At 39.4% G+C, this 27,623-nt stretch overlaps 1 protein-coding gene and 3 long non-coding RNA genes across 6 annotated transcripts; 2 read left to right on the top strand and 2 right to left on the bottom strand.

Annotated features, from left to right (window-relative positions):
• Window positions 1-1,827: 1,827 nt before the first annotated feature.
• Window positions 1,828-2,265, bottom strand: LOC147756990 (uncharacterized). Its single transcript, XR_015322943.1, has 2 exons — window positions 2,158-2,265; window positions 1,828-1,969 (listed from the first exon to the last, which is right to left on the bottom strand). It is a non-coding gene; the product is annotated as an uncharacterized LOC147756990 (long non-coding RNA).
• Window positions 2,266-2,549: 284 nt separating this feature from the next.
• On the top strand, window positions 2,550-12,780 carry LOC147756989 (uncharacterized). Its single transcript, XR_015322940.1, has 3 exons — window positions 2,550-2,689; window positions 10,527-10,588; window positions 11,100-12,780. It is a non-coding gene; the product is annotated as an uncharacterized LOC147756989 (long non-coding RNA).
• A 3,728-nt stretch (window positions 12,781-16,508) lies between these two features.
• Window positions 16,509-27,623, top strand: LOC111247317 (branched-chain-amino-acid aminotransferase, cytosolic-like). 3 transcript variants are annotated; one of them, XM_022798079.2, is made up of 6 exons: window positions 16,509-16,992; window positions 23,941-24,012; window positions 24,182-24,367; window positions 24,654-24,785; window positions 25,237-25,758; window positions 26,267-27,623. In XM_022798079.2, the coding sequence occupies exons 1-6, from the start codon at window positions 16,939-16,941 to the stop codon at window positions 26,522-26,524; spliced, it is 1,224 nt and encodes a 407-aa protein (XP_022653814.1). In that variant the 5' UTR covers window positions 16,509-16,938; the 3' UTR covers window positions 26,525-27,623. The 3 variants fall into 3 exon arrangements, with proteins under 3 accessions (XP_022653814.1, XP_022653815.1, XP_022653816.1); XM_022798080.2 differs by lacking the exon at window positions 16,509-16,992 and adding an exon at window positions 21,527-21,559; XM_022798081.2 differs by lacking the exon at window positions 16,509-16,992 and adding an exon at window positions 21,584-21,795.
• Window positions 17,443-19,341, bottom strand: LOC147756988 (uncharacterized). Its single transcript, XR_015322942.1, has 3 exons — window positions 19,081-19,341; window positions 17,961-18,057; window positions 17,443-17,568 (listed from the first exon to the last, which is right to left on the bottom strand). It is a non-coding gene; the product is annotated as an uncharacterized LOC147756988 (long non-coding RNA).

Genomic DNA, 27,623 nt, shown 5'->3' with positions numbered 1-27,623 from the left:
GTATTCAGATTTCCGGTGCATAGTCTTTTTATTGAGCTTTGTCATCACCGAAAGATTTTTCATCAAATATTATGACAGTTCTGAAGGAGCAAGCTTTAAGGCTCTTGGAGGTCAGAACATTCATTATTCACCAGGTTTCGTTCCACGTTAGTGTAATCCTGTACATCAGCTTGCGTGTTCAAGTTCCTTTCGTAGCTTGCTTTTTCCCTTCGAATGTTTTGTACATCTTCTTTTTTGTGTTCTGTTTGATCTTCGCGCTGGAGTGTGCATTCAGATTAGTGAAAGGATCCCGTTGCCTTTTTTTTTTGTTTTGAAAGACCAACCCTTTGATGATCGCCGGTGCTGTGGTACACAAAGAATGGCACGCATTCATTCAGTAGCGGCATAAACGTTGGTTCAACCCGTACGAGCCATCTACGTGTCCACTGCTTTACTGAATAATTGGCAACAGCACCGGTAGGCAGTAAAAATCAACGATACAGTCACTCTTAAGCTTACAAATTTAATGATTAATTTTTCCTAACTTATGTATTCAACATTAAAGGCTGAATAGGTGCTCAAGTAAGTGAAGACCTAGTTGACGCATCGTGTTTTATTTGTTACAGTACTTAGCTATAATTGTCAGAATTGATAAATGTTACGCCGATTTCTTTCGTCTGGCCATAATCCTTCGAAAAAATGTCGAGCTCGGGAAAATTATATTATTGCAAATTATGCATGCGTTCCCAGATTCGGTAATATTTAGTCCTAGTTAAAAGCGTGATGCATCTCTATTATATCAAAATTTAAAGCAGACGCTGCCTGACACCTCTGAAGAGATCTGTCTGCTACTTTTCGAAGCAGTAGATCTTTTCAGATTCTTCTTCTTTTTTTTAAAGGAGGACGCTCGATAGAGTCTACGTACCGAATACGTAATGGAAAACAAGGAAAGGAAGCATAAAACTCAATATACCATTCTCCATTCTCTTTGATATTGCCAATAAAGATTTTGTCCTATCATTTCAGTTATCAATTCGTTGAACTGCTATATGAGTATTTAACAGTATGCCATTATTCAAGTATATAACACGTTGTTTAGACTTATCTGGACAGCTGTCATTTCAAAGTTGACCATTTCAATTCTAAATTATTATCTACCGACCACAATTAATTTTTTCGTATACATGTTTTTAACTTGATTAAGTGTGACGTAATTCGTACTCCATCTTAATGCATAAACTTCATTTGAGTTTAGTGAGGGTATATACTTTAGATTAGACTTTCATTTCAATACAGCTTATAAATAAAATCGCATCAAGCATACTTCATATTGTTCCAGAGGAACAGTTAATTATTCAACGACTTATTAACGTCTTTGTAGTAGTCGTGATCCGGTCAAGCTCGTTCAGGCGACAGCGTCAAGCTAATTCAAACTTAATTGCTATCTAGATGCAAGCCTTTGTAAAGAACGAAGTCTTTAGTTTACCAGATGGGTCAAGCTCTTCTCGGTTCACACAGAGTTCTGTATATGATCCTCACTGTTGGACTGCATATTACACGTTGCTGAAGAGTGGTAGCCCATTCCCTCGGGTCGTTTTGCATTATATACTCCTTTTGCGTCAGAAGACTAAGTCCTCTATTTTTTTTATACCTCATTATGTCGTACTGTGTTTACTTAGATCTGTTATATGTTGATCTTATGTTCTTTTTGACAATTTTGGTTTGACTTGCTTTCCTCTGTTACATATTGCTTGTTTTTGCTGGTAAAGCTCAGATCCTACATGTCGACTTGGTTATATTAAAATACCATTTGTGTATTGGGTGGGCCGCTTGGTACTTGGCACTTCGGTACTTGACGGCCACTTTATGCATATGGGCAACAAGTGACAAGGACAACAAAAGATACTTTCGAGTAACTTCTTTAGGCGTACGACGGAGTACCATGAGTCTGCTAATTGCGGAAAATTTTGAGCTTCTAACCGGCTTGCAACTGGAACATCAAATGTGTTTTTAGAGAATTCGAAACGCTAGTTAAAGTTTTCGTATATTGTAATACAACCTTAAGATTAATAGGTACAATTTTTACATAGTGACGTCGACCTCATCTGTTATCAAACAACGTTTTTTTCGAGTTAGTAATCATACAATAAATTAATGACTTAGTTTTACAATGCTTACATGAATGTCCCTGTTTTTTCGTCTTATCAAAGGGACCGCATGGCACCATTGTCATGTTACGGTCTAAGAACGTTTACATGTAACTTCCTACTGTGGTTCTCTCCTTTGATTTCCTAAGGAAGATACCAAATGAGACGATTCCTTGCGTATCCTTTAACCGGTCGCAGCCAGTTAGAACAGCCCATTCACGGTCTAGACTATCGACAGCCGGCGCTGTTGGCCGCCGCCACCACTGACGACGCCGTCTCCTAAAGATAACTGCAGAGGGAGTTGGGACCGCCGGTCGAAGAAGTCCAGGCAGATGCACAGACAGTCGTATCGCTGATAGGGTCTGTACGTGACGATAATTGAGCTCGATGCGACTGGCTAACCGTGCTCGGAGTTAGCGGCCGAGAGAACAAACAGAGTATCCATTTCATTGAGTCCTTTCGGACTTAGAACATCCGATAGCCGTCTGTGCTACCGTTGTGTCCATACAGTGAGGCACCCAGAGGCAGAGCCACGACTAGTACACAGAGACTAAAGATAATAGGTACGTACCTATTACCAACGATGTCACGAGAAAATACCTTAAACTGGCAACTGAAGATAACCTATTTGCATTCAAAACATATCACCATTAACGCTGTAGGTGTGACTTTAGTTTATCGATTTTCCAGCAAATCAATGTGAAGACAGTTAGCTATTTTTATTTGATATTTTTTAAATATTGTTATTCTTGAAATAGGGTTGGAGAAAAAAACTCTGCATAAGGTCACTAGTGTGATCCATTAAGTATAAATGGTATCCTACATGAGATCCTAGATGACTTTTAATTAAATAAGTCTAAAGGCTACAATTATAGAACTAATATTCTTTTCGGTATATAGGAAGTATTGGATGAACTACAAGTATGCATGACTAGCATTGACCTATTTTTTATAGTCTTATTGTAAGGTCTTTTATCCAATCACTCCGCCTACGTTACAACGTCTTCTAGGAGGACACCTTACTGAAGAACACAAACTGTTCTGATAAGCAAATGGTAGTTAGCAAATATTCTTGTTTTTTTAATATTAAGTATATCATACGTCGAGTATACCTTTAGTTTGCTTTGATGATGATAATTGTGAGCCAATAATTGTTTCAGCAAATAAGGAACTAACCTTTGCTTACGCAAAGCGTCCTAGCAGATAAGTTTTCGTATATGTGAATCTATATTTTTGAGTCAGAACGTTGCAAGAAACAAAAAAAAAATTCGTCATGACGTTACGCTGTCGCTATCGTCGAGGTCTTATTCGTATTCTATTCTCGGCCGAGGTTACTTATCATTTAACATAAGAACTTCGTTGATTCAATCCAGTGTCGATCATGTACACTGTTATGCTTGCTCACGTTTATTTCATCAGTTTTATTAAATCCTACATGCGCATTCTATGGAAACACTATGTAATAATCAGATTTTTTCATTAAGCTTCAGCCGATTATTTTCATGGAAGCTGGATCGTTGCACTACCGCTACCATATATGAGTGGTTTTCTTTTGCTTACCGTTCAAAATATTTTCCACAAGAGCATCTTGAGTATTATTCATTGAATACTTATGCACTGGCCATCCATCTTTTTAATCGCTGGCGACGCCGATGCTATCGAGACGGCATCATGTGATCCTATTATTTAAGAATTTTTTACGAATATTTTTAATAATTTCTTCATCTTAAAAAGGAAGATTTTTTTACTCACAAAACAATAGGTTAACTTGTCGAGCTAATAGAAAAATAAATCAGCTCCAATGTATCTATAATATTAGGGATAGTATCGCAAATGTGCGAACAGCGCAAATAATTTCGATCGATCGCTATTGCAATAAGTGTCCTTGGTGTTTTTCTGTACGAGAGCACAGATAAGACGCATTTCGTGGTCGAAGCAGCTGTGTTGTAATGTTGTAAATCATATAGGGAAAATACCCTAACGTAAACCTTTTTTTACCTTCTTCTAATCTTAATGACGACCATAGCTCAGCAATTATCTTTACAACCGTCGGAGAGTTAAAAGATGAGATACGAAAGTTTGTTTTTTTTTCGGGACAATCTAGACAATTAGCACGAACAACGTTTTAATTGCCAAGTGAATTGTAAATTTTGCTTAGTGTTTTATAGGTAGATGAGTAATGAGTATTTATTTCAATCATGACCAAAGGAAGTTTTCAAATTATATTTTACACATTCCACTTTAATGGGCTTATTGAGCACCGATTTGAGGACTACATAGGGAAAGGTCTTGGTGTAAACAACACTTCCAAATGTAATAATTTAACAAAATGTATTGTCTCTTTATCAGAGCTAGGAAGCACGTACATATTTTCACTAATGTTTTGTAGAGAAATCTAGAAAAAGTCAACGTGTCGTTCTAAAATCGCTAGGGAAATCGTTGCATAATATTTGTCAAATCGGGTACTTTTGTGCCGGCCTCTCTCTGCTTTCTTTCTCTGCTCCCGAAGCAAAAAAGGGTTTCTATAGCACGCAGGTTTTCCGGCCTAATCAGAGCGGACAAAAAATTAAAAATTACAAATAAGATCACAGACGAGATCCAACAAAAGTCGAGTCACCAAAAAAAAATTTCGGTTTCTTTGACAAGTTAAAAGTGCCAAAGAATCATGTTTTCACCCAATGTTTTATAATAAGTCGAATGGCTCTAAGCATTTACTTGGACTGAAAAAATTCCTAAAGTACCGCTTTGCTTTAAGAAATACCTATATCCGATATTTACCGCGTGTCAGAAATATGTATATAATATGGGCGACTTGTGGGCGAAAAGGAATCATCAATAAAATATCGCTCGTGCCTTGCGAATTACAAAATGGAATTTACCAAATTACTTCATTAATCCAAAGCAAACGCCTTCATGCATTTTTTACCATTTATTTTTACTTTTCTTAAATATGTTTATTTTCCCTCGGGTTCTTCCTAGCCGTCAATTGCATATATATAATGCTTGGTATCCTAATACCGGCATCTGCCCACTTGAACGCCAAAAAGTTCGCTAGGTGTTGAATTCAAAATAAGAATAACTTTATTTTAACCCGCAAATATTTTACATTTTACGGTTATTGTTAGTGAGTTTACATTTACTGCTGCGTTAATTGGTATTTTTATATTAAATATGAATACTAATACTACTGTAATATAAAAGCATAAATACGTACCGGTATTACCGGTAGATACCTTCCACAAAGTAATAGTGAAATGATGTTTTTATTGAGAGTATGAATACGTTATTCCAAATCATTTAACGGTCCAGTACCGATTTTTAGATGGGCGTGCTTTGTTTAGTTTCAAAAAGGATTGTCTGTCATTAAGCAGTATTTTCCCAAAAAAAAAAAAATTAAAGAGGAGCGATTTGGTCCAATGTTACCTGTCCAATAAAAATCATGTTACAGTACCTTCAAGATTTCTTATTATTTCTGTTATACACTGTTAGTCCATAAAAGAGATAAACATCGATCGCTAACGTGATCCTATTACCGGGGCCATAGAGGTACAACCAATTCACTTTAGATAAAACAGATAGCTACAATAGCGTTTCTTATGAGGGCAGGAAACCATGAAAGCCTGTGTAGAAGCTCAGCTGCAAGATCCTGATAGCCTTCGTTATATGAGAATTTTATAAGTATTTGTATGTATATACAGTATAAGTACGTACCACGTGATGATCACAGAAGTAAGCCTACATAATGGATTTGCGAACTTGCTAAACTAGTCACTTAGATAATATTAATTTAGCAAGTTGTTCTTAGCCTTATTTACTGAACAGTTTACTTGTTAATCTCTTAAGGTGGCATGAATACCAATTAAATTCACGGACATCATTAATGCTATTGTCTAAGTAATACCTGATCAAAAGACACTCACTAAGCACTGTATCTAATGAAAATAAATCTTGAAAAAGGCATTGCTCGGTGTAACAGGTACACTGATTACAAAACAGACGCAAAAGTTCATCTCAACCGACTTCAACAACTTGTAGCTTTGACATTGCTTTTCAAGCTGTCTAAAATTGTGCACAAGCTGTTTGTCTTTCAAAAACTGAAACTTCCTAATGTCGACACCTATGCAGAGACCATATATTCATGCTGGTCAAGTGTAACTATACCCAGTTCTACTACAATGAATCGTTAAAGTTCTCACATTTGTGAGAAAATAGCTTACAACGTACCTAACCAATTACTGAAGAGTTTTGAAAAAGCTTTATTATAAGCTAACTACAGATACTTTTCGTGCTATAATCTCCTATATAAATCGAAGGAAAACAGATTCCACTTTTTCCCAGGGCTATATAGAAAGCTTCAGTGCACACGGAGGGGTTGTTTACGCATTAAATAATGTATTATATTATTAAGGATACTGGTACCTTTTGACATAGGTCATAGGTACTCAGTTAAAACGAAATTCAACCCTAGTTTTCAGGATTTTAATTATTATGAGACAGAAGTGACCAACTAATTGAAGTACAAATACTCCGAGTCCAATACGTCTTGCAACTGTTTTATTGAGTAAATAAAGGAACCGCTACATATCTGTTTATACTTTAATCCATTCAAAGTGAAGAAAATTGATGACTTTATTTGTACAAATTATTTTTTAGACAAGACCAAACTAATACCGATTTCCCGGCCTACCCCAATAGAGCAAAAGCACAACAAAACTATTTCGCGTTACGTGCGAGGAGATCTTCACATTCTCAGATGTTTTACTATTGTACCCTGAGAGCTCAGACAATCATAAAATTCGATAGTAATTGTTAAGAACTAGTTTAACGTAGTTATGTCAGGTCTAATACAAACGCCGTCGAAAGCCTTTTGTTTTTAATGTCATGTGACATAATAACAGCTAACATATACGATTGATTAAATAGTTAAATATTTTAATAAAGCATAGTAAACAAATATAATACATGTCCATTTACATTTCCAAACCTCACCGATACTATGATATATAAAAAAAAAAAAAAAAAAAAAACTAATTGTGATATCGTTAGTTAATTTGTTCGTTCGAAATTGTTATCATTGTCGAAGACATCTATTAGTTTTATCAGAATAGGAATTATACTATCGAATCATTCGTGTAACTCATTTTGCAAATAGATGGCCCCCTTCATACCCCCATACCCACAGAACACAACCGACTTAAATTATATCGCATAGAATTTACGTAGGTGTTTACACTGACTGCTAATTTCAGTCGCAAAGCCATAGAGAGTGTACACACGTTATACAACACTTATAATACATTTTATGATCTTTGCCCGATAGCCTGTCTGCTACCTAAATAACACCGTCCGGATGTATCATTTTGTAACTATCACAGATTATTGCGATAACCTATAACAGTTTTGAAGTTAGGCAGAAGATATCCTTGCAGAAATATTTTGTGCATTTTGATCAATTAGCATTAGATAACCAGGCACTTGAAGTTCGTTTTATAGCTATTGGTACTTACCTATTGAAACTGGATCCGAAACGCCCCAAGTACTTGTAAAGTAAATTTTTAAAAATTCCACCTTGTAGTTACTATATTACTCTGTCATATTGTAATTAAGCTATATAACAAATCATATTTATGCAGACTTTTTTACAAACGCTACGAAACAACCGATTCAGTAATTTGGTTTTGATAAGGCTAATTGAGGAAACAGCTATAAATTAATGTCGTTTTAATATTATTATCTATCATAAACGAACCAATATTCGTCCATTCGTTTCTTTCTTTTCGTTTTTAGCTCCTTAGGTTAATACTCAGATAATAGAAAGGAGTAAAAAAGTAAAATCGACTTTTCAAAAGACATTCTTGCTTTCGGTTATTGTTAATTCATATTTTATTTTGAAATAAATGGTACTATCTAAGCATGAGATTGTGCGAAAGCTTTTCCAAAAATTACTTTCAAAAATGTTCCATTTTCTATAGAATAGCCTTATTTCCATGGACTAAGTAGTTCGTTAAAAACCTTTAATATATCTTCGTGCAAATGCAAGGACGCATATCAAAAAAGTTCGTTAAATAAACCTATCCTTATAAATAGATTACCTTTTCATTTATTAGCTTTTTTAATTCAAAATGTAAACAACGTACTTGTAGAGCTGCTTTTGTTTTAAATACAAAAAAAAAAAGGTTATATCATTTTTTATAAATAGACGCGATATTTAAGCCTTGTCAATAATCATTCTGTGAAAATTCTGACTTTAGTAAACTACTGCTTCAACTCTTAATTATTTATATTTATGACTCGAATTGATAATAGTAATAGGTTGATAGTTAATTTTTTCAACATTTAACAAAAAATCCTTTCGTATTCATTTGTAATGAATCCCCACAATGCGTATAAAGGACAAGCTTTCGTTAGAGGTGATAACTACACATGTCTAAATGTCCAAATGTGTCAATTATATTTGGGTGGGACGCCCGTATATCAACGTAGTGATGCAGAACTGTTGCTCTAACGTTTGACGGAAAGCCAAAAATCGGCTGATGCCACTAATATCTTGTTGTGTCGTCGACCACGAACATATTTACTCTCCAATTCAAAAATGATCCACTAAGTCTGATTCATCAGTTAACATCAGGCAGCAACAATGGCCAGCAGCAATTCCTATCGGGCCAGATCAAATATGTTTCTTTGCTCTCTTCCTTTGCAACCCTTTCTTTGCTAACTGTTTCTTTTCCTTGTGGGTCACCGAGTGTTATGACCTGATGTTAACCAACCTCCTCTGGTTACGTCATTTGCATATAGCGCATTGCAAGGCTATAATTTCCTATTTCTTCTGTCATGAGGCTCGAATAGAGAGTTTCTACTCGTAAGATCAAAATAACGCACAAATGTGGTCTAAGCAGGACGGATATCAGCATCATAGTTCATCATACAAACCTAGAATAGACTATCATAAATCGCTATCGTGTTCCCACGTTACCAGAAAAACCCTTCTGGCACATTGTCCCATACAAAGATGTAACGTGATTCTGCAGTATTGTATTGTTGGCATTTGTAAAGAAGTTCATGGGGCAACATTTCTTCAAATATTCTCTCACGTGTACCACCCGTGACTCGCTTCATGTATATTATCGGTTACGCAAAATTTCACACCTCGTTAACTGAGCGCTATCAGCATATTTTGAATCCCAGCGTGTTTTCAACTGAGTTAAGTTATTCTACGTTTATGTCTTGAGCTTTACGTCATCATGTTATTTTATTTGCCAGAGGTATACTTTATTTACATATACAGCTTTGAGGTTGCAGGAATGCTAAGACACGCTGAATTAATTCTAAGAACAGCCAACTAAATCTGCGTGCACGTGGCTTCATGAACAAAACTTATGTATAGATAGTGTTGGCTTCCTGAATAAGTCTGCCACTCAGAACGAGACAGCAAATGCTTAAGGTAATGCCTAAGGAAAAGATCACACATTCTGTAAAAACACTTGAACATACGAGACCTCATTAAAGAAGCCACACGTCGAAATTACGTTAACGCGGTTCCTAATGTTTCCGCTCTGTGGCGGGGCAGAAAAAGCCTTTCACCAAGTTTGGATCACAAGGTTTATTCGGCGTGGTGAGCTTAAACTTCCACAAAACATACGTTGACGTAATCTCTCCCATTCCTTGAAAAAGGGAAACCAAGAATGCTACGGTGAAGGCATCACAAATAAGACATTCTTGCGTAACAATGAAACGTCAAATTAACGCATTGGCTATATCATAAACTTACCAAAGATTCACTCTATAAGCAAGCGTAATTGATAAATGAGAATTTTAGGAGTCCCCATCCGGAGTAAACTCTAGGACCTAATTGATAAGGTAAGAGCTAGTTAAGGTTTAAGCTGTTGTTCTCTATTTCTATTAAACGTAATTCACTACACATTAATTATTAGATATCTCTTCTTAATGAACAGTAAGTTGAGAGATCATAAAATTATCAGTAGGTTATACCTTAAAATTTCCTTAGTAAGCCGCATAGATCCATGCCAGTGAAATTAGGGGGAACAAGTCCTGAATTCGACCAGCGTCGGACACAGTGCAGTAAAGCAGCAAGCCAAATATCGAACAACTACTGTTAGAAGCGTTGGTTTCCTTTTATATATAATCTGTGTCAAATTTGAGAGGGACATTTGTTGAACACTCAGGGTTGCACTGCGTTCTAACACAGTATAAGGAGGTATCGTAAAAACGAACTTCTCTAATTCACTACCAAGCAATGCTTTCGTATTTGCGAATCCTAAAACCTCCACAATGGTATAGTCAAGGGCTGCTCGTCTTCGCCACGTACTTAGTACTTCACCCACCCTGCCTTTAATGCTTAGTCGCATAATCTATTCTTAATATTCTTTATTATTGTTTTAGGTGTGACGCGATGTCTATTAGCCTTCGTACCTCACCCTGAGATGACGAAGAGCGTATTAAAGGTGAAACGCGTACTCGATTCAATAACTTGATCCATGTAAACTGGCCCTTAGTCAATTACATCTTTTCTTTTAGATATGTTCACTAAATGTGACCTCTGTATCGGCCCTACTGCGTGTGTAATTCAATTACTGAACCTATTTTTATTTTTGAATTCGACGGTTTTTGAGGGTTTTAAAGGGTTTTTACGACAGCTCCTGAAGAACTTGAATAAAAGAACCTTACTATAATACAAATAGATTAATCAATATTAAATTCACCCGCATCACTCTACCTAAAGCTAGCTTAAGCAAAACTATAAAAGGGAAAATGTACGAACGTTAGCTGCATATTAAACGAAAGAATCATCAAAAGCGGATATTGTACATTTTTATCGTAATAAAAATAATGATAATCTCAATCACCATTTCCAACTTGGTTTATTAGCTGACAAAAAGTTTCATACAAAACCTCTGTCCTCAAAGGTACGTATTGGCCAAAAATACATCTAAATTTTGTTTGGTTGAATTTCAGGCGCCTTATCGCCCTGTACTGCTTTGGTGATCGCTGGATAATTAATTGGATATCACTGGGTGCTTAAGTGCTGACGCCTGAAAGAGCAATTTCACTAGCCTTTCACTAACTTTTGCTTTTTGAGAAAATTACTTTTGCATTTATACAGGAGATAAGAAAAGCTTCAAACAAAAATAAAGTGGTATTTAAATTCAAGTTTCACAAAATATACACAAACAGAACTTATAATATGCACACACTATGGCTTATAATTAGATCACTTTTTATAACAACTAACAGTGAACAATGGAAAAAAAGGCCCGGTAAAGTAGTTTTCACCCTATTCAGTTACCCTAATACAAAACTAGAAAAAAAAAATACAAATATAATAGAACATGCGAAGTTGTATAATAATGGTATAATGAAAAAATAATAATATTATGCAATGAAGACTAGACTAATTGTATCCTAACAAGACTAATGAACTTCAAAATTTCGCATAAGCGAAGTAAACGTGAAGCGTGCTTGTATACACGTGGTAGAATCTTGTAAAATATTTACGTTTGTGGAGCCTTATAATTAGATAGTATGGTCAGCTTTGAAGTCTTGAACGATTATATTGTATACCACCGCTTTAACTACGGTCTAAGCTTTTATAGCGTAGTTAAAGCGGCGTAGTCTCAGCGTTATATTACGCCTCCTGTTATAGGTGTCTGATATGAATGAATACATATACATGGATAGTAAACGACCCGTACGTGTAAGACAGGTATATTGATTTTGTTAATTGATTTGTCAGGCTTTCTGTATGTGCGCGTTCAATTACTATAGAAGCAGTCGTTAAGGGAGTCGCCCTATAGCGTTTTGCGCCGAAGCAGACATGCTCATGGTTCGTTTACTTTAATTCGCGATAGTCCTAAGTACTTCTCTTTTTTATTCTATGTCTATATCTTGCCATTTCGAGTTTATAGAGTACTTCTCATATGTGACAGAACCTTGGGCAACTTCGGAAACGCTACGTAGATTTGCCGAGTCATGCAACGACGCAAAGTATACATTATGAATAAATGTATTCCCAGGCAAGCCCCGCCAGGAACAAAGATGGCAACGGTTTATTTTGATATGCAACATTCCGCTGACGCAACGCGCTTACTTAGTGGTCTCTCGTTACAGGATGAAAGATACGGTAAGTTTAGTATTGAGCCAGTGTCTCGTCCAGGCTAAACAATAAAAATTCATTTCGGGAAGATTCGCTCATGTAGAGCTTTCGAAGTTCGTCGCCAACAAAGTGTGTTCATAAAAATAACCAATGTGAAATGATTGTGTGGCATTTTCTTGCATCGATTTGTCGATCCCCTAAAGAGTGGTTACCGCCGGCTGTATGAGTCCTTCTCAAGCGAAAATAGCATATTTAGTGCTTACTCTAAGATATATGAAATTGTTTCGTCAGAACATATTCTAGCTCGGCGGATCTTAATGACATTTACTTCACAGTTGTTATATTAACAGCTGGCATGTTTAAATTATTCTGATTCAAAGGATTGTTGAATCAGAGCTTGAGCCTGTGTGGTAGAACAATGTCCCTTAATAAGGCTTAAGAAGTGTCTTCCGCAATGATCGTTCTTTGTTTAGATATATCGAATACTGTAAGTCGTCCAAAGTGGCATTTTTTTCAAAATAAAGTTATGATCCTTAAAAAAGTTGTCCTGTCTTCTTTCTTCTGGCGTCCTTCCGCTGCTATATCGATCCCATACGTTCAACATTCTAAGGTCAGCACTTTTCCTGTTAGCGAATCGTATTGCGAAGAAACTATTTTTTGAAAGGGTGCAAATTGCATTTCTTAGATCTTTTGGACATGCCATCTACGCTGACAGATCTAGGTAGGCTGAAATCATCCGAAGTCCTAAGGGGGTTAGAGCGAGAACAAATGCTCTTATTTCAAGGAAAAAAGGCTTGGGAAGATATCGCATATAGCTGTATACAACAAAAAAGAAACGTCTTAAATCACATAGCAATACGTTTGCTGAGTCTGATGTTACTAATTTTAACCGCCAAAATCAATGTACGAACGACCCTCGTCTCTGGAGCAACCTAAACAGTAGCTTAGCGAAGCGTATGTCATACAGAAAAGCTCGTTTCTGATTAATGAATAGTTTTTCCTTTAGTTCCTGCAACAAATGTTCTAGATGAAGGCAGAAATTGTACAACTTCTCATGTTCCTTCCAGCGGCTGTATTATGAAGGGTGGCAGGGGGGGGTCAATTTGAGCTTATTGTGTTCATTGCTGTCTTATCGATTCCGCCGGAACTATGACGTATCATTGATTGCACTAGTACTGCTAAAGTTTTGGAGGATACGTTGGGTCTATATGTAAGTGTGTGGGTAAACGGGAGGGCACTTTACTGGACATTGCTGCATTAATCGGACCTTTTTGTGCTTGCAGCAAGTGATTGTCATCACGAATTCATCGATAAATGGGAGGTGTAATAACATAAGTGGCCTGGGACAATCTAATTCTAAATGATAGATTCGGAGGGAGTAATTTGATTAAGATTTTTAGATGTTTTTTTTTTATTTATCAATCAAACGAGCTACTAGCTCTCTTATGAAGGGACTATAACATTGTTTGTACGGTTAGATGCTCCGAACGAAACTATGAAACGAATATCAGATATGCATAAAGTGTGTTTCCTCCTCAGCCTTGACCCACTGATTTACTAGGTAAACCAATACTGATAAAGACGTATCTGGAAGACGAATGACGTAAAAGCTACACTCACAAGTGCTATATAACTGTGGCCCATACTATAGCCAGTAGATACACCTTGGGTCAAACTAAACATGCTTAAATAAAGCATCTTTATTATAAACATCTTTTTATATTATTTCTTTATATATTTTGACCATGTCGATCAAATGCAAATCGTCTTTTGGGACGGCTAGAAACACAAATTGTAAATCAACCCTAAAATAAGAAAATGCTTTGTAAAAACACACAGAAGAATCTCTATGCTAATGTACTATCGCGGGCAATCTCCGTTAGATACAGTCATGTGGCACCCAATTGAATACCTCATGAATCTTGCACATTTTCAGCGGAAGACGTTAGAAACTAACCAATCTACATACATATGCATAAGGGGCTTATTCCTCGTCCCACTCTTGCGGTAACAACAGCAGGTCGTCGACGCGTTACTGCAGAGCGAAGCTTAACTGGCGTTCTGGGAAAGCGCTTCAAAGAAGGTGTTCACAGACACTGTTTTCATGCATGCATGCCGATCTGTTCTATTGAGGCGGTGGGCTAATGAAGTAAAATATATGTCCTTGAAATTGAAATATCGACACCTTAATGTTCTAGCCTGACAATACCAAGTTCTGTCCAGATTCCTAATGTACCTTAGCATATACATCAAGAATTAATGTAAAATCGCGTAATTAAAACGTATTAGTTATTTATTTTATTTGCTAACGCCAGCCGTGTCTTTTAATTATTTCAAGATACTTCACTAGAATACTAGTTGAAGTATTGTCTTTTAAGTGGTCAGGCATCGATTTATAGCAGCATGATGAACGCAGTCTGCATAAACATGCCACAGTAGTATAATTATGTATAGCGTTGCGAGATTCCCAGAGTACGTAAAGCGGAATTTGAATCAACTCCGTTGGTTTACAACCAGAAATTTGTCAGATATTATATAGGTTTGTAGACCGCCATTACGGCTATAGATAGCTTTGGTGAGAACCAATTAGCAGACCCTAAACGTATTTGCGTTGTTAATTATGTTATACTGACTCATCCCGCTCGTGTACATATCGCTATGTAACGAACGTTTTTAACACAGACCTATTTGATTTTATGCTATCGATATTCACGCTGATGATCAAGGTTGTCGTTTTACCATTCGACTAATACAATTCCTAGTTCCGAGTTCATTAACAGCTCACTATTGGGAACCGACTCGGGTGTCAGTCACGCCTTTTTGTATAGCGTCGTACGCAACAATGGTATTTTGCTTACTGCTGCTGAAATGGCATAGACAGGTGAAAATGTGGTGTGTTTTCGAATGCGGTGTGTAATGATTCAAGGAAACGTTAGCAGCATGAAGATGAAGATGCCGATATTGCCGACGATAATGCTGGTGTTTGAGTGGTGCTAACGCTAACAAAACACTGCTTGCTTGTAAATAACAAATCTCCGTACTTTATAAGGCCCATACGCGTTCCTGAGGGAGGCACGACTGCGCCGTTGGCACGCATTGATTCAAATGGTGGAGCGAGCTGCCGTCAATTGAACCTTCTTGCCACCCCATCGGAGCCATACTCGAGGCCTGAGACGATCGCGAACGGACTACAGCACCGCTCCGGACGTATCAGTGAGTTGAGTTTTTCCGTAGCAGCCATTTTTCTCTTTTACCCCCCCCCCCCCCCCCACTCCCCATTGTTTGTTGATCGAGTAGCAAATCTTACTGTCCTTTCGTTGAAGAACGTCGTGCTGTCGCAGTTTTTTTTTATCAAGACTGTGGGCCGCAAGCTTGCGTGCGTGTCTATGAATATGTGCCACACTGATGAGGTGACGTTCCTTGTTATTGCAAAGGCTGGTAGCGCCATCACGGCAAACCAGTCGCCTGTTATTATGCTGTCTTATACTGCAGTGTGTTATTGTGAACAAAGAACCCACTAAGATGCTAACTGATGTCAAGAGAAAAAGAAAATAGATCTCGAGAAAGGGTTATGACAAGGGAAAGGGCTTTGACTGTTGTCTTTTTGCTGAAACTGCACATGCTACAGAATGTGTCTGTGGGTGGATAGGCTACAGCTGTTGCTCGAATGATCATACCAGTAACGATGATAACGATGATGTTGTTGATAAGACCGAATACGAGAAAATCCGCCAGCTGCGTCGACCTTGCGTCGTTCATCTACGTTGTCTTTCTCGAAACGTTCTCTTGTACGTTTCCCGTTGTTGCATTTGCCCGCCAAAGTGCATACTCTCGTAGGGGCATTTCTCGATCTCCGGTCAGTTCCGGCCTCTGCAGGCGTACGAGACTGCTAGCGCCCCGGCTCACCACAGAACTTATATGAGGCAACCAAATATTGTGTTCTTCGACGTTGTTCTGCCCTGGCGCCTATTGCTGTTTTTCGTATTGCTATTACTATAGCCGTCATTATCGTGGGTGATCACTGCGGCTATTGGGTACTGTTCAGTCATACGGTGGTAGCACCAATCAATACGTCCACGTGGCGAACTTTGTCCCTTGTTGCCTGCCTGTGTCCACGGAAGGGCTGTTCAGCTGCACGCTTTCTCCCTCCATGGTATCGACTTTAGGTCTCCTCTCCTACGTATGCCGGACCGGGTCGCGCCCTCTCCACGAGGCGGCAGGCGAAAAACGCCCAGTCCTGACGATGGAGCGGCAGAGTGATTTTAAGGGCGATCAGTCGCACATAGTCAAGGCACAACAACAGCAGAAGCAGCAGCAGCAAGGCTACTGAACGGGACCGGACCTGACACCCCGCTGAAAAGCAGAATAGAACGGTCTGAGAACTCGACGACGAAACGTACAAGCTTAACAGGGAGTGAGCAAACGGAACAGACGACCACAATAGAGCTTGTGCCGAACTTGCGCGCCAATTAACTGTTGAGCAACGATCACTGAAGTAAAACCCACCTTAGTGTGAATAGAGAATCTTGACCCAAGTTTCGAGGTGCTGGTGAACATTTAGGCGATCTTTAGGCTTGCCTTGTCCTTCTCACTACTGCTGGACAACGACGTTTGATACGGTTCAAAGATCGCAACAGTGAAGGGAGAAACACAGCTGATACGTTAACTTCAGAAACTTTTGCGACACAGGCCTTCAGAGGAATGCTTTCCCGAGGAACCTGCCGATTGTTGCGAAAGCTAGTAAAGGTTAATAATGTGAGTTCCATTGCCTTCATTTTTCCCGTCTATCTATAAATCGGAAATCTTAGAACCGCAAATGCTTCCTCACTTTACTTAATGCTGGCCATTTTTTACTATTTTATAGTACATTTCTAGCCTTTGCCATATTTTATTTGTGGTTTTTCTCATTAGCGCACTACCCAAGACCAAAATGTTCTTCTCTACAGGTAAAACACCAGTCATATTGTGCATACGAGCAGATGTGCCGGTAACACACTAGGTGCACTTAGGTTTATTTGTATATGGATCGATCCTGTTCAGCGGCTAATCGGAAAAGCGATTTCCTCTCATTCATCTCAGTCACTTTGGCCCATTGTCTCCCAAATGGCTGCTTCGTTAAATTCCGGAGGGCGGCAACTTTTGTATACATTGTTTTCGTAAATGATAGCTTTGTAGATTCGGGCCATACTGAGACTTCGTCAGGCCCTTCGGTCGACGGCAGGAGCGATTCAGCCCCACGTTTGAGTTTTCTGTCGGCCTTCGCAGCAAGGAAATTTAGCACCAATTTTACTTTTTTTTCCGCCGCCTTAGTTGACAGTTTCTATGCGACGTCTTCCAAGCCAGAAATACGATAGAGAATGCAAAGATGTAAGTGAAAAATACCGTTCAAGAACAAAGTACAATGTACGATAGAAAAAACCGTCCCGAAGGATTGTTGGCAGGACAGTTCCTCGATCAAAAGAGTGCCGGTTCGGGCTGCTGTCGAATCGACCACAGCTGAGTTGGCTGAAGTGTCGACAGCGAAGAACACATTTAAACCCTATAGTGTAAGCGTCTGAGGGTCGATTTTATAATCTGTTATTTAGGTTCTCGATTCTAATGATGTAGTATCTTCATAGCGCACGCGAAATCAGTGACCCTAGTTAAGGCTAAAACATCGATAAGCAAGCCGAAAACAGTGATTTAATTCTACAGTACATTGCTGATAACGAAATGTGGCATACTTAGCTTGTTTGCCAGGCACTGCAGAGAAAATAAACTGCATGGATCGGTGGACGTGCAAATGCCTAAATTAGAAAGCCATTATTCTTAGCACGAGACCTGCAGACGAACATTTGTCATTAATAGGTTTTGACCTATACTGGCGTAGCTTAATAGAACTTCCTTCACTACATGGCTACATTGATCAGGCGGATTATGCAAGCCAATGCTTATTTTTTAAAAAAAATCAATTTGGTGCCCTTCGAAAGGTTTAGAGCAGATTTGTTCAGACTCAGATGCGTAGAAAATAGGCTGGGGTTTAGGCAAGGCTTATAAGAATGTATCATTAAAATGCTGCCAACAGCCCATCTGCGAAAGATCATTATGCCGATGCCGACGGCTGGGGATCATTTTTTGCACAACTAAGTACGCTCATTTGCGGAATAAATAAACCTGTCAGTTTGTTTAGCTAGTTCAAGATTAAAGGCTCTTACTTCCTTTGAGACATTCATATTTGTCTCTACAGCAACTGTCCATTACTGGGAGAGGTATAATCGAGGCGGACAGTTAATTGTCATGTCGATGCAAAGTACGACAAATTACTATTGGCGGTATTTTTCAATTTCGTCAAATCAAATACGGGCTCCCCAGATGTCTGTCGCCCGTCGTAGCGTTTCGGTGCTGTTCTTTGGGCTGTTTATTGATAGCTTCAAAACCAAACACGTGTCTGGTTGAAGCTGGTTCAGTCTGTATCCTACAGAGTGAGTCGGATGCCGCGGGCGTCCGTTGCTAGCAAGATAACCTGCATTAAACACCCCACAAGATATACAACACCAGCGAGGATAGAGCGTCGGGTACACAAGAGCATTGAGGATAGAGCTTCGAAAGCTTCGTGTGGTGACCAAATTGACCATCGCTCAATTTGCGCCCAAACCTCTCTACGGTTACGGGTTATTAGGCATAAACCTGATTGGCACAGAAGTTGTTAACATCGGTTCAGCATGAAAAAAATCTAATATACTGATTCATGCCAGCAGACTACGACCGGCAGACTGTTATGCAAAATCTATCACGCGCACAGCCAATGAAGTTTTAGTCCACACGCTGCCTTAGTCTAGCTTGAAACTACCTTGCTGTTTTTACCTTTGGCTGTCATATATAAAGTGCTGCATCTGATGGAATCTCTGTTCATATACCAGCTTGTTTCGTTATCAACTTTGACTGAATATAGCCTGTTCAAAATAACTGATATATATATATATAACAGATATTTAATCAGAGCAATTACTGAATATCTGCTAGATGAACCGTCTGTCAATTGGAAGAAACATTTATAACGACTGGCACATTTCAGCCTCTTGATTGATACGTTATCAATCTTTCTTTTTATTCCATAGTTGCCCAATAACGCTCTGAACTCAGTATGCACAAAGCTCCTCATGCGTTTAAAGACGTGAAAAATCTTTTGTATAATTCTCTTGGCATCGCCCCATGTGCCGCACCTATGTTGTGAACGTTCCGTTTAGATTACTGCCAACTTAATTTATCTTTCGTTAATCTCCATTAGAAATGCGTAGATTGGCTCTCAAGATAAATTATGTCGATGATTCGATTAGTTAGCGCGTAGTGAAGACAAGCGCTGCCGTAGATCTTTTACGATCTCTCAGTCAACGTCCGGGGATGCAGTGATTGGCGTAGAAAGAACAGCGTAAACGGTAACCAAGGGGTTGGTCTGTCCGGCTGAAAAGTGTCATTTAAGATACGGGTGTGGGCTATGCAAAGTACAGGATCCTCCTAGCCGGCGTAGGTAAACGGCAGTCGTAGCAGAAAGCAGCCACCGGCCATCGATTTAATTTTGCGTTCATTGTCGCAACCCGTGTATTTACCGTAGAGATGCTGTTGCCGTCACTGATGATGACTACAGTGATGCTGATCATGCTATGTACATTATCAGCCAGACAGTAGATAAGATAGCTAACAGCGGGACGAAATCTCGTTACGATCTCCCTGTTCCACTGGCGTTATAGTGCTCAAGCGTTTCCTGGAGCTGTGGAAGGTGTCGCATAGCTCAGTCCGTCTTTCGCCTGTGGTCGCCTAGCAGAACCCACCCTCTTCCCCCCGCCACCACCCCGAACTCTCCCCCTGAAACACGACTGTTGTTAGATAGTTATGCGGACCTGAGTAATGTAAGTGGAATATATTCTCGACAACTTTTTGCTAAGTGTTTTCTTCTCTTTGATACGTGTACGCTCTATGAAACTATAACAAAGTGACGAAAGTAATTATGTCGTTTCGTAAACTGTTCGTATTACGATTTCGCTGCGTGGGCTATAAGCTACCGGCTTTTTTGTGATAGAGGTTCGTATATATGATATCTTCTGCCTGAAGGCTGCCGACATCGTGATTACATCGCTCACGTTAAAGCTTGCTTTAAATTCACGCAGCGGTGCTAACGCGGGTAATTCCAACTCGATCCAATTGGAAACACCTCAACAATGTAAAAAAGTTGCTGTTTTTTTACCAAAAGGCGTCTGGTTAAATTAGTAAAAGTACCGTCTCGTTTACATAGTTAAACGTGACAGCTAAGCGCGGCCATCAAGAATACATTAACTCAAGTTTCTTTTCTGACACATAACGTAGAGTACGTGATAACGTAAATTTTACTCGCATGGAACATTGGGTACGACAACTACATCATAGAGCAAATTAAGTTGTTGTGCGTATACTGACATCCTCATAGCTATTAACGCGTTAGACAATAGTCCAGTGATCGGTCTAGCCCAAATCGTAACCCTTAATAAACGTCAGTTAAAATAACCTAGCAGTAAGCTTAATAAATAAAATAATTTTACAAGCCCAAGAATCAGTTTGATCTCAAAAAAAAAAAAAAAAAAAGTTTGTTGTTTCAAGTAAGCTTATTTACATTTTGTTAGACATTATTTCATATTATCTTCCACAAATTCTCGTCCGCGGAGAAGTACGAGAAGAGTAACAAGTGTCTATTGTGCTCTACATAGTGTCAACGTGGTTTTCCTTATAATGACTGACTGCCAAAAGCATTATTGTTCGATACACATCTTCCCCCGCTTCCCCTCCGAGCCCTTTCAAGCCAAGTTCGACCCCTCTGAGTCAGCTCCGCTTGCGGGACGCGTTTGCCGGTTGCAGTCCTTGTCCGCACTATGCAGCCGGCGGATAAATACGTATAACGTCATGAGAAGATCCCTTCGTGCGCTGTTAGGGAGTCCGTGTCGACGTCACAGGGGAGATACGCACAGATACATACATACAGACAAACAGTTAACTAAGTACGGTAACAGATAGCCGTCGGCAACAACCGCTACGGTTGCCGGTAAATAAGCTTATACAGACAGTCGAAGCAGCGGGCTACCTTGGACGTCCCGCGCTTTCTGTCGAAAGGGGAAATGCTTAGCCGGCCGCCGCGACTGTAACTGCGCAACCGCCGCCAGAGGCGAACGTCTTTTGAGGCGCACGGACAACGAAATAGAATAGAAGGATAGAGTAAAAGGCGGAGTGCTAGCCCGGACAAATCGAACCATGGGCGAGAAGGTACCGACAGGACTATTGGACAAGACATAAACCAAGAATGAAGACGATAAGCAGCGTAAGGCAGCGCCGAGTGAACCGACTATATGTTCCAAATACCTACTACTGTGGATAGAGGGCAGTTCGAATGTGTACTGGCGAAGCCACGTGCATATCGCGACAAATAAAATCGTCTCGCCCCTTCTACAGCTGATACCAAAGACGTTTTTGTTATAATTGGAATATTTTGCTGCGTGGCGAAGCTTGCAATGGAGAGTGGCTTCGTTGTTTTGCGGGGATATGATACGTTACCTGGTATGTGCGAGCCGAAAACCTGGATAGTGGAGATAACGCAATGCCGCAATCGTTGACGATGATGATAACAGTGATCTTTTTAAAATGATCGGAGGGGTCATTTGATTGGCGATTCTGTCGGACACGATACGGTATTCGCCAAGTCTGGGATAATCGTCTTACTTTCGTACATCGCCTAGCAGATATAGCGTCGTTTTGTAGATATGGCAATAACGTGTAGTAATCAGGTGTCTCAAGGGAACAAGGCAGTAGCTAACTTTTTAGGCAGGCAGATGGAAAAATCTTGAGTTAAATAAGACTGCTTAAACTAAGGACTCTGTTTTTGAGCTGCATCGAAAATTTGCTGGCTCTTTTGACTTATAAAAAGCGATAATCACAAATTCAATCACACTGACTTCAGTAGCCATCCTGTGCGTGTTGACAAAATGCCCGCCGTGTTGAGTAGTTGGCCGCAGTGGTTGGTCGAAGCTTACGCAGCTCGACAATTTGTAGCTTTAACATCAGTGTTGCTTAATTACCCTCGCACAGTGCACGTATCAGACTGAAAGGTCGGAAAAGGTTCTGCTGCTTTCGAACGACGCAAACGCCATTCAGGGTTACCAGTGCTGAAATCTTTTTACCAGTATTAAAAAATTGGGAAACTATTTGCAGTCACGATCAACCCACTGCCATAGAGAAGTTTGCTACAGAAACGTGAATAATTCTTACCTTACATCTATAGTATTAACACGATCACTTTTTCTAATGCACTGGTCCTGTATTAGCTCACCCAGCTGGAAACAGTCGCAAGACTGAGCTATTATGTAAACACAACAAGCCCCAAAATAACTTCTGTCCGTTAATGAACAGCGAACTTTTACCTTGCTTAAGGGTTCCGGCAATTCATGCTAGAATTATGATCGAGTTAAGGTTAAGGTATCTATTATGAAATGCAAGAACATGACCATTGGTGATGACATGATCACCTGAGACTATTTTTCTCTAGGTTATTTTGTACTGGATTTAGATACTCCCAATTAGTAACGCAAGTATGCTGTTCTATACATTGGACAAGAAATGAGCTCATCAATTATAGTTAGTGAAAGAAGACTAATGCACGCTACCCGATCATAGATTTAGCAGCGTATTGCTTCCGTGTCAATAAATCGCTTGGTATAAGTAAATTAGCCACAAATGTTGATTTGGTAGAAGAACCATGAGTGAGTGACATACAAAGTTTTCCAGTTCGAGCTTCTCCCGCTGACGGACATTTGTCTGTGCTGTTGGCCATGTATTCAGTGACTGTAACAAATTTCCTCTGTTTTTACGATGGCCTCGCCGAACAAGTACTTATTACGTAATTCCTGTTTCCTTTCGATCAGGACGAACAATTCTTACGTACGGAGCAAGTGAGAAACGCATCGAAGCCTTACTTGCTAATTATCGTACTGAATTCTATCGAATCCATTTTTACATACTACAAGGAGTTTGTAGCTTCTGCGAATTTGTTAAGTTGCGTATCCCAAACGATTGAGTTGCACTCGATGTCCATAGGTCTCCGCTCGCCGATTTGAAAATGGAATCTGGTAGATGAGGTTCGTTCAATTTAAGTGTACAAATGTTATCGCTCCGTAGAATGGCGAAACACAATATACTTCAATTACAAATCTGCTCGTTTTAAGCAGCCATGAAAAGCGGACAGATTCCCACGAGCTGTTATACCTACCTGTGGCGAAAATGGCGATTGTTAACGTAATTCTGTTGATGAGCAAAACATTACAAATGCGTTATAAATGGTCAAAATGTGGAATTCGTGTGGCCAGATCACTGAAGAAAATCTCCTTTCAACAATCCTGTATTGGAGCAGGGAATCCGTTTGCTCAGAGAGCATCGATTTTCTTTCCTCACATCTATTGCTCTAGCAGCGTGTATGGTTTAGACCTAACCGGTAGAGCTAGATAATCATACGAAAATGATAGCATGACATTTTCTTAGAAAAACAGCTAGGTTATTCATAGATACTAATTGCAAGTTGAATTTTTAGATCCATAGCCTCTATATGTAAGCTGATTTCGATGTGGACATCGTTGGGTGCCTCAGGGACGCTGATGTTGCTTAATGTATCGTTGATATAGCTGCTATAAATTTCTGTACTTGATCTTTCAGGTGAGGTGTTTGTCGTGGACTCCTCACGGAGAAGTTAAACGAGAAATTGCTCGACCATCTCATACATTTGTGGTAAGTAGAGAGAAAAGTGATTTTAAAAAAATCGTATAAAGACAAGTTGCACAGATAATGAATAATCTGCTCTATGAGGTATAGCTATAGGTTTAAGTTGCACATATAGCTTATGATCAGTTAAAACTAATAATCCGTTATATAATTATACGATCTTCTTTTCTGTTAGTACGATAACCTTGATATTGAGCTGCAACCAACGCATCTTCGTCAGAGGAAGCCCGAAACGGCTGGACTGCAATTCGGCAAACATTTTGCCGATCACATGTTTGAAAGCTACTGGAGAAGAGACTCGGGCTGGAGTCAACCCAAAATCTGTCCAGTACATGCCCTACAGATGCACCCCGCAGCAAAGGTACCCACCAGCTGTTATTGAAAACGTGCTACGTTTTCTATAGATTCATATGCGCAGCTTCTTGATACGATAACCCACTGGATTCAATCTTTGCTGCTATAGTCAATAGCTTAAATGTAGGCCAAAAACGATGCGCAATGATGAAATATCATGTGGGTGAAAGAAAAAATAGGACATGCCATAGGGCTTTTTGGCTCTGTAGGTATTTTTAGTTAGTTGTTGTAGAAATATTTAGGATGGCCGATAGCAAAACGATCCGTTTTGTTTTCCGCCACACCATTTGCAGGTACTTCACTATGCTCAAGAGCTATTCGAAGGCATGAAGGCTTACCGTGGTCACGATGGAAAAATTCGACTTTTCCGTCCAGAGTTGAACGTTCAGCGGTTACTAGCCTCTGCGAAAAGACTTGGCCTTCCCGTATGTACTGGTTTGTGTTAAAATTTATTAGTATTAACAATTGAGGGGCGCAGGTAGGTCATCTGACTTTTGTTCACAAATGCGCGGAGAAGCTCACGTCATCAACAAGCGGCGTTTGATCCAAACTAGCTTGATATTGGGTCATAGAAGTGTGTCCTCTTTTATTGCTATTAGTTGTTTAGAGTATCGACAGTGTTGAGAGAGTGAACATAGCCAAAACAGTAAAATTGCCACTTTATGAGAAAGCATTTATATAAAGTATTCGGATAAGTTATAGCTACTTCAAGAAGCAAAGGTTATGCATAGTCCGATAGTTGCACAAAATACAGATTTTAAAAAATCTAGTTTCCTAGTTAATTCTATCCTTAACTCCAGTTTCTGATTCTCATCAGTGCATGCATCTACCAAATAATTTAACGTTTGATTTGGACCCTTCGATCTGGTATTTTAGGCATTCGACCCACAGGAGTTCCTCCGCTGTCTTGTGCGGTTAGTTGACGTCGATCGTGACTGGGTTCCGACGAGCCCATTGAGTGCGCTTTATATCCGTCCGACGTTCTTTGGCGTCGAACCCACGTTGGGTGTGCATCGTTCCTCTGAGGCTTTTCTATACGTGATTACAGGGCCGGTTGGTGGTTATTACAATACGCGAAGCAGGGGCGTCAGCCTTTTGGCTGATCCACAATACGTACGCGCCTGGCCTGGCGGTACCGGAGACAAGAAACTTGGTTGCAACTACGCTCCCACGTTGGCTGTTCAGAGAGAGGCTGAAAGACTCGGACTTGAGCAGGTACTCTGGTTGTTCGGTCCCGAACAGCAGATCACCGAAGTGGGAGCCATGAACGTATTTGTGTTCCTCCGTAACAGAGACGGCGAACCTGAGCTTATAACTCCTCCACTGTCGGGAATTATCCTGCCTGGTATCACACGTCGTTCAGTACTTGATCTCGTTCGGCAGTGGAACGAATTCAAGGTTGGGACTAAATATCAATCCACCTATTAGTCTGCTTAAAACGAAGTCAATAATTATTAGAAAATATTTTTAATCACCCCAAAAGCGTCATTTAGAGTACTATTAATAGTCATCATTATTCTAAACACACTTTGAAAAGTACAGATTGCAGGTTGAACTTAAATTATACAGACGATGGCCTAGGCCCATATTATATCGGCGCAATTTTTCTTCTTTCAGACATCAAGGAACTCAATCAGTAATGCTTAGTGTAACAGTTTACATTAGTACAATTCGTCGATATCCAAAAATCATTGCTATTCATTGGGCGAGCAACTGATCAGTTATGCGATTGGTTAAAGCTAATATAAACTTTGTAATGATGTTTCGCCAGCAAAACAGTAATTTAATAACAGAACAACAAGAAGCCAACTCAAAATATTTCTCGAAAATAAACAATATCCGAAAACCCATTTGTCTTACAAACATATCTGTAGCATATTTACTCTGATTCCATCTGCTATTTCAGGTAACCGAGCGCACAATCACCATTTTCGAGCTGCGCGAGGCTCTTAATGAGGGTCGAGTTTTGGAAATGTTTGGTTCTGGTACTGCCGTCTTGATTTCACCGGTTGAGCGAATCGTCCATCGACAGAACAACCGCTGCGAGGATCTGTATATTCCGACAATGCAAAATGAGTGGCAGCTACATGCCAGAATTACGCGCAAGCTTCAGGACATTCAGCGTGGCGTTATTGATCACCCCTGGGCCCTCGAGATCGACTAACCCCCTGAATTCCATCTGGGGGTGTCTGGGGGCGCTGCGATCAGTTTTCCTTTACCAGATTGTGAACATGATTATTATTTTCCCTATTGGCCTACAGAATAATGTAATCAATTTGGATTCTCGCACGTTTCAGATTGTCCTAGATGGCCTCCTCTTCTAACGTAACGATATCGATGACATGACTCACTGTTTCATCTAACCGAGCCTGTTCAGATGAAAGATAATCATACTCAAATTCGACTACTTAGTATTTCCAGTGCACGAACGCGGGCATTTGTATGTATTCAAAATCGGTTACTCGTACTGGTCGTTTCGCGCTTCTAGCGTGCCAGAGGGATGGTTGTCTTTACAAACAGATCGTTTAGAAGCTTTTAGAAATGCAAAACTCATTATTGGAATAATCGGCGGTTGTACATATCGATATGTAAATAATCTAAAACGGCAAACTGAAGCTGCTGATTCCATTGGGACATCCAATGCACCTCGGTCCCAGTCATGGTGTGACTATAGTGAGCTGAGAAGATGAGGAAATTGATGCTATGCTTTCTAACGCAAAAAAAAGCAAACCTCAATCAATCAAACTCAAAAGATGACACTTTGTCGAATAACTAGGACACAACAACACGCTTTATATATATATATATATATATATATATATATATATATATATATTGTGATTAAGCGGCTGGTTTGACATCATCTCGGAACAGATGACGTATCTAATATTTGTGTGAGATATAATTAAATATAAATATATTTAATTCGATTAAGCGCAGGTGCGGGGATAACAAATGTTAAACAAATGGAAGATCTTAGTTTTTGTTTACTATTGTTTTGCCTAAGATTCATTAATATGATGATGCAAGAAAACTACGAAAAGCTACTTGATGCGCAGAGTTAATATCGCGGGGCGAACGCAGTTCAAGCGGGTAAAATGGCCTGCTTTATATATGTATATGCGTAAAGCATATATATATATGGCAGATGTATCAAAACATAAAGCGGCCCTACGGCGGTGTATTTATTTTGTCGCAGGTGTAATTTATCTGTTATACCTGGAGAAATCGTCAATAAAGTGATTTTCGATACAAATTAAAAA

Source organism: Varroa destructor, unplaced genomic scaffold (genome assembly GCF_002443255.2).
Source record: "Varroa destructor unplaced genomic scaffold, Vdes_3.0 BEIS01000003.1, whole genome shotgun sequence".
In the NCBI taxonomy this organism is placed as follows: domain Eukaryota; kingdom Metazoa; phylum Arthropoda; class Arachnida; order Mesostigmata; family Varroidae; genus Varroa; species Varroa destructor.
The sequence above is the reverse complement of the archived record's forward strand: the minus strand, read 5'-3'. Positions and strand labels throughout refer to the sequence as shown.

Excerpts from the sequence above, each read along its gene's own strand:
- LOC111247317 (XM_022798079.2), top strand. The coding sequence starts at position 16,939 with ATGCTTTCCCGAGGAACCTGCCGATTGTTGCGAAAGCTAGTAAAGGTT. Across the intron at positions 16,993-23,940 it reads AGCTAGTAAAGGTTAATAAT|GTGAGGTGTTTGTCGTGGAC; the intron begins GTGAGTTCCATT and ends TTGATCTTTCAG. Across the intron at positions 24,368-24,653 it reads AGATGCACCCCGCAGCAAAG|GTACTTCACTATGCTCAAGA; the intron begins GTACCCACCAGC and ends CACCATTTGCAG.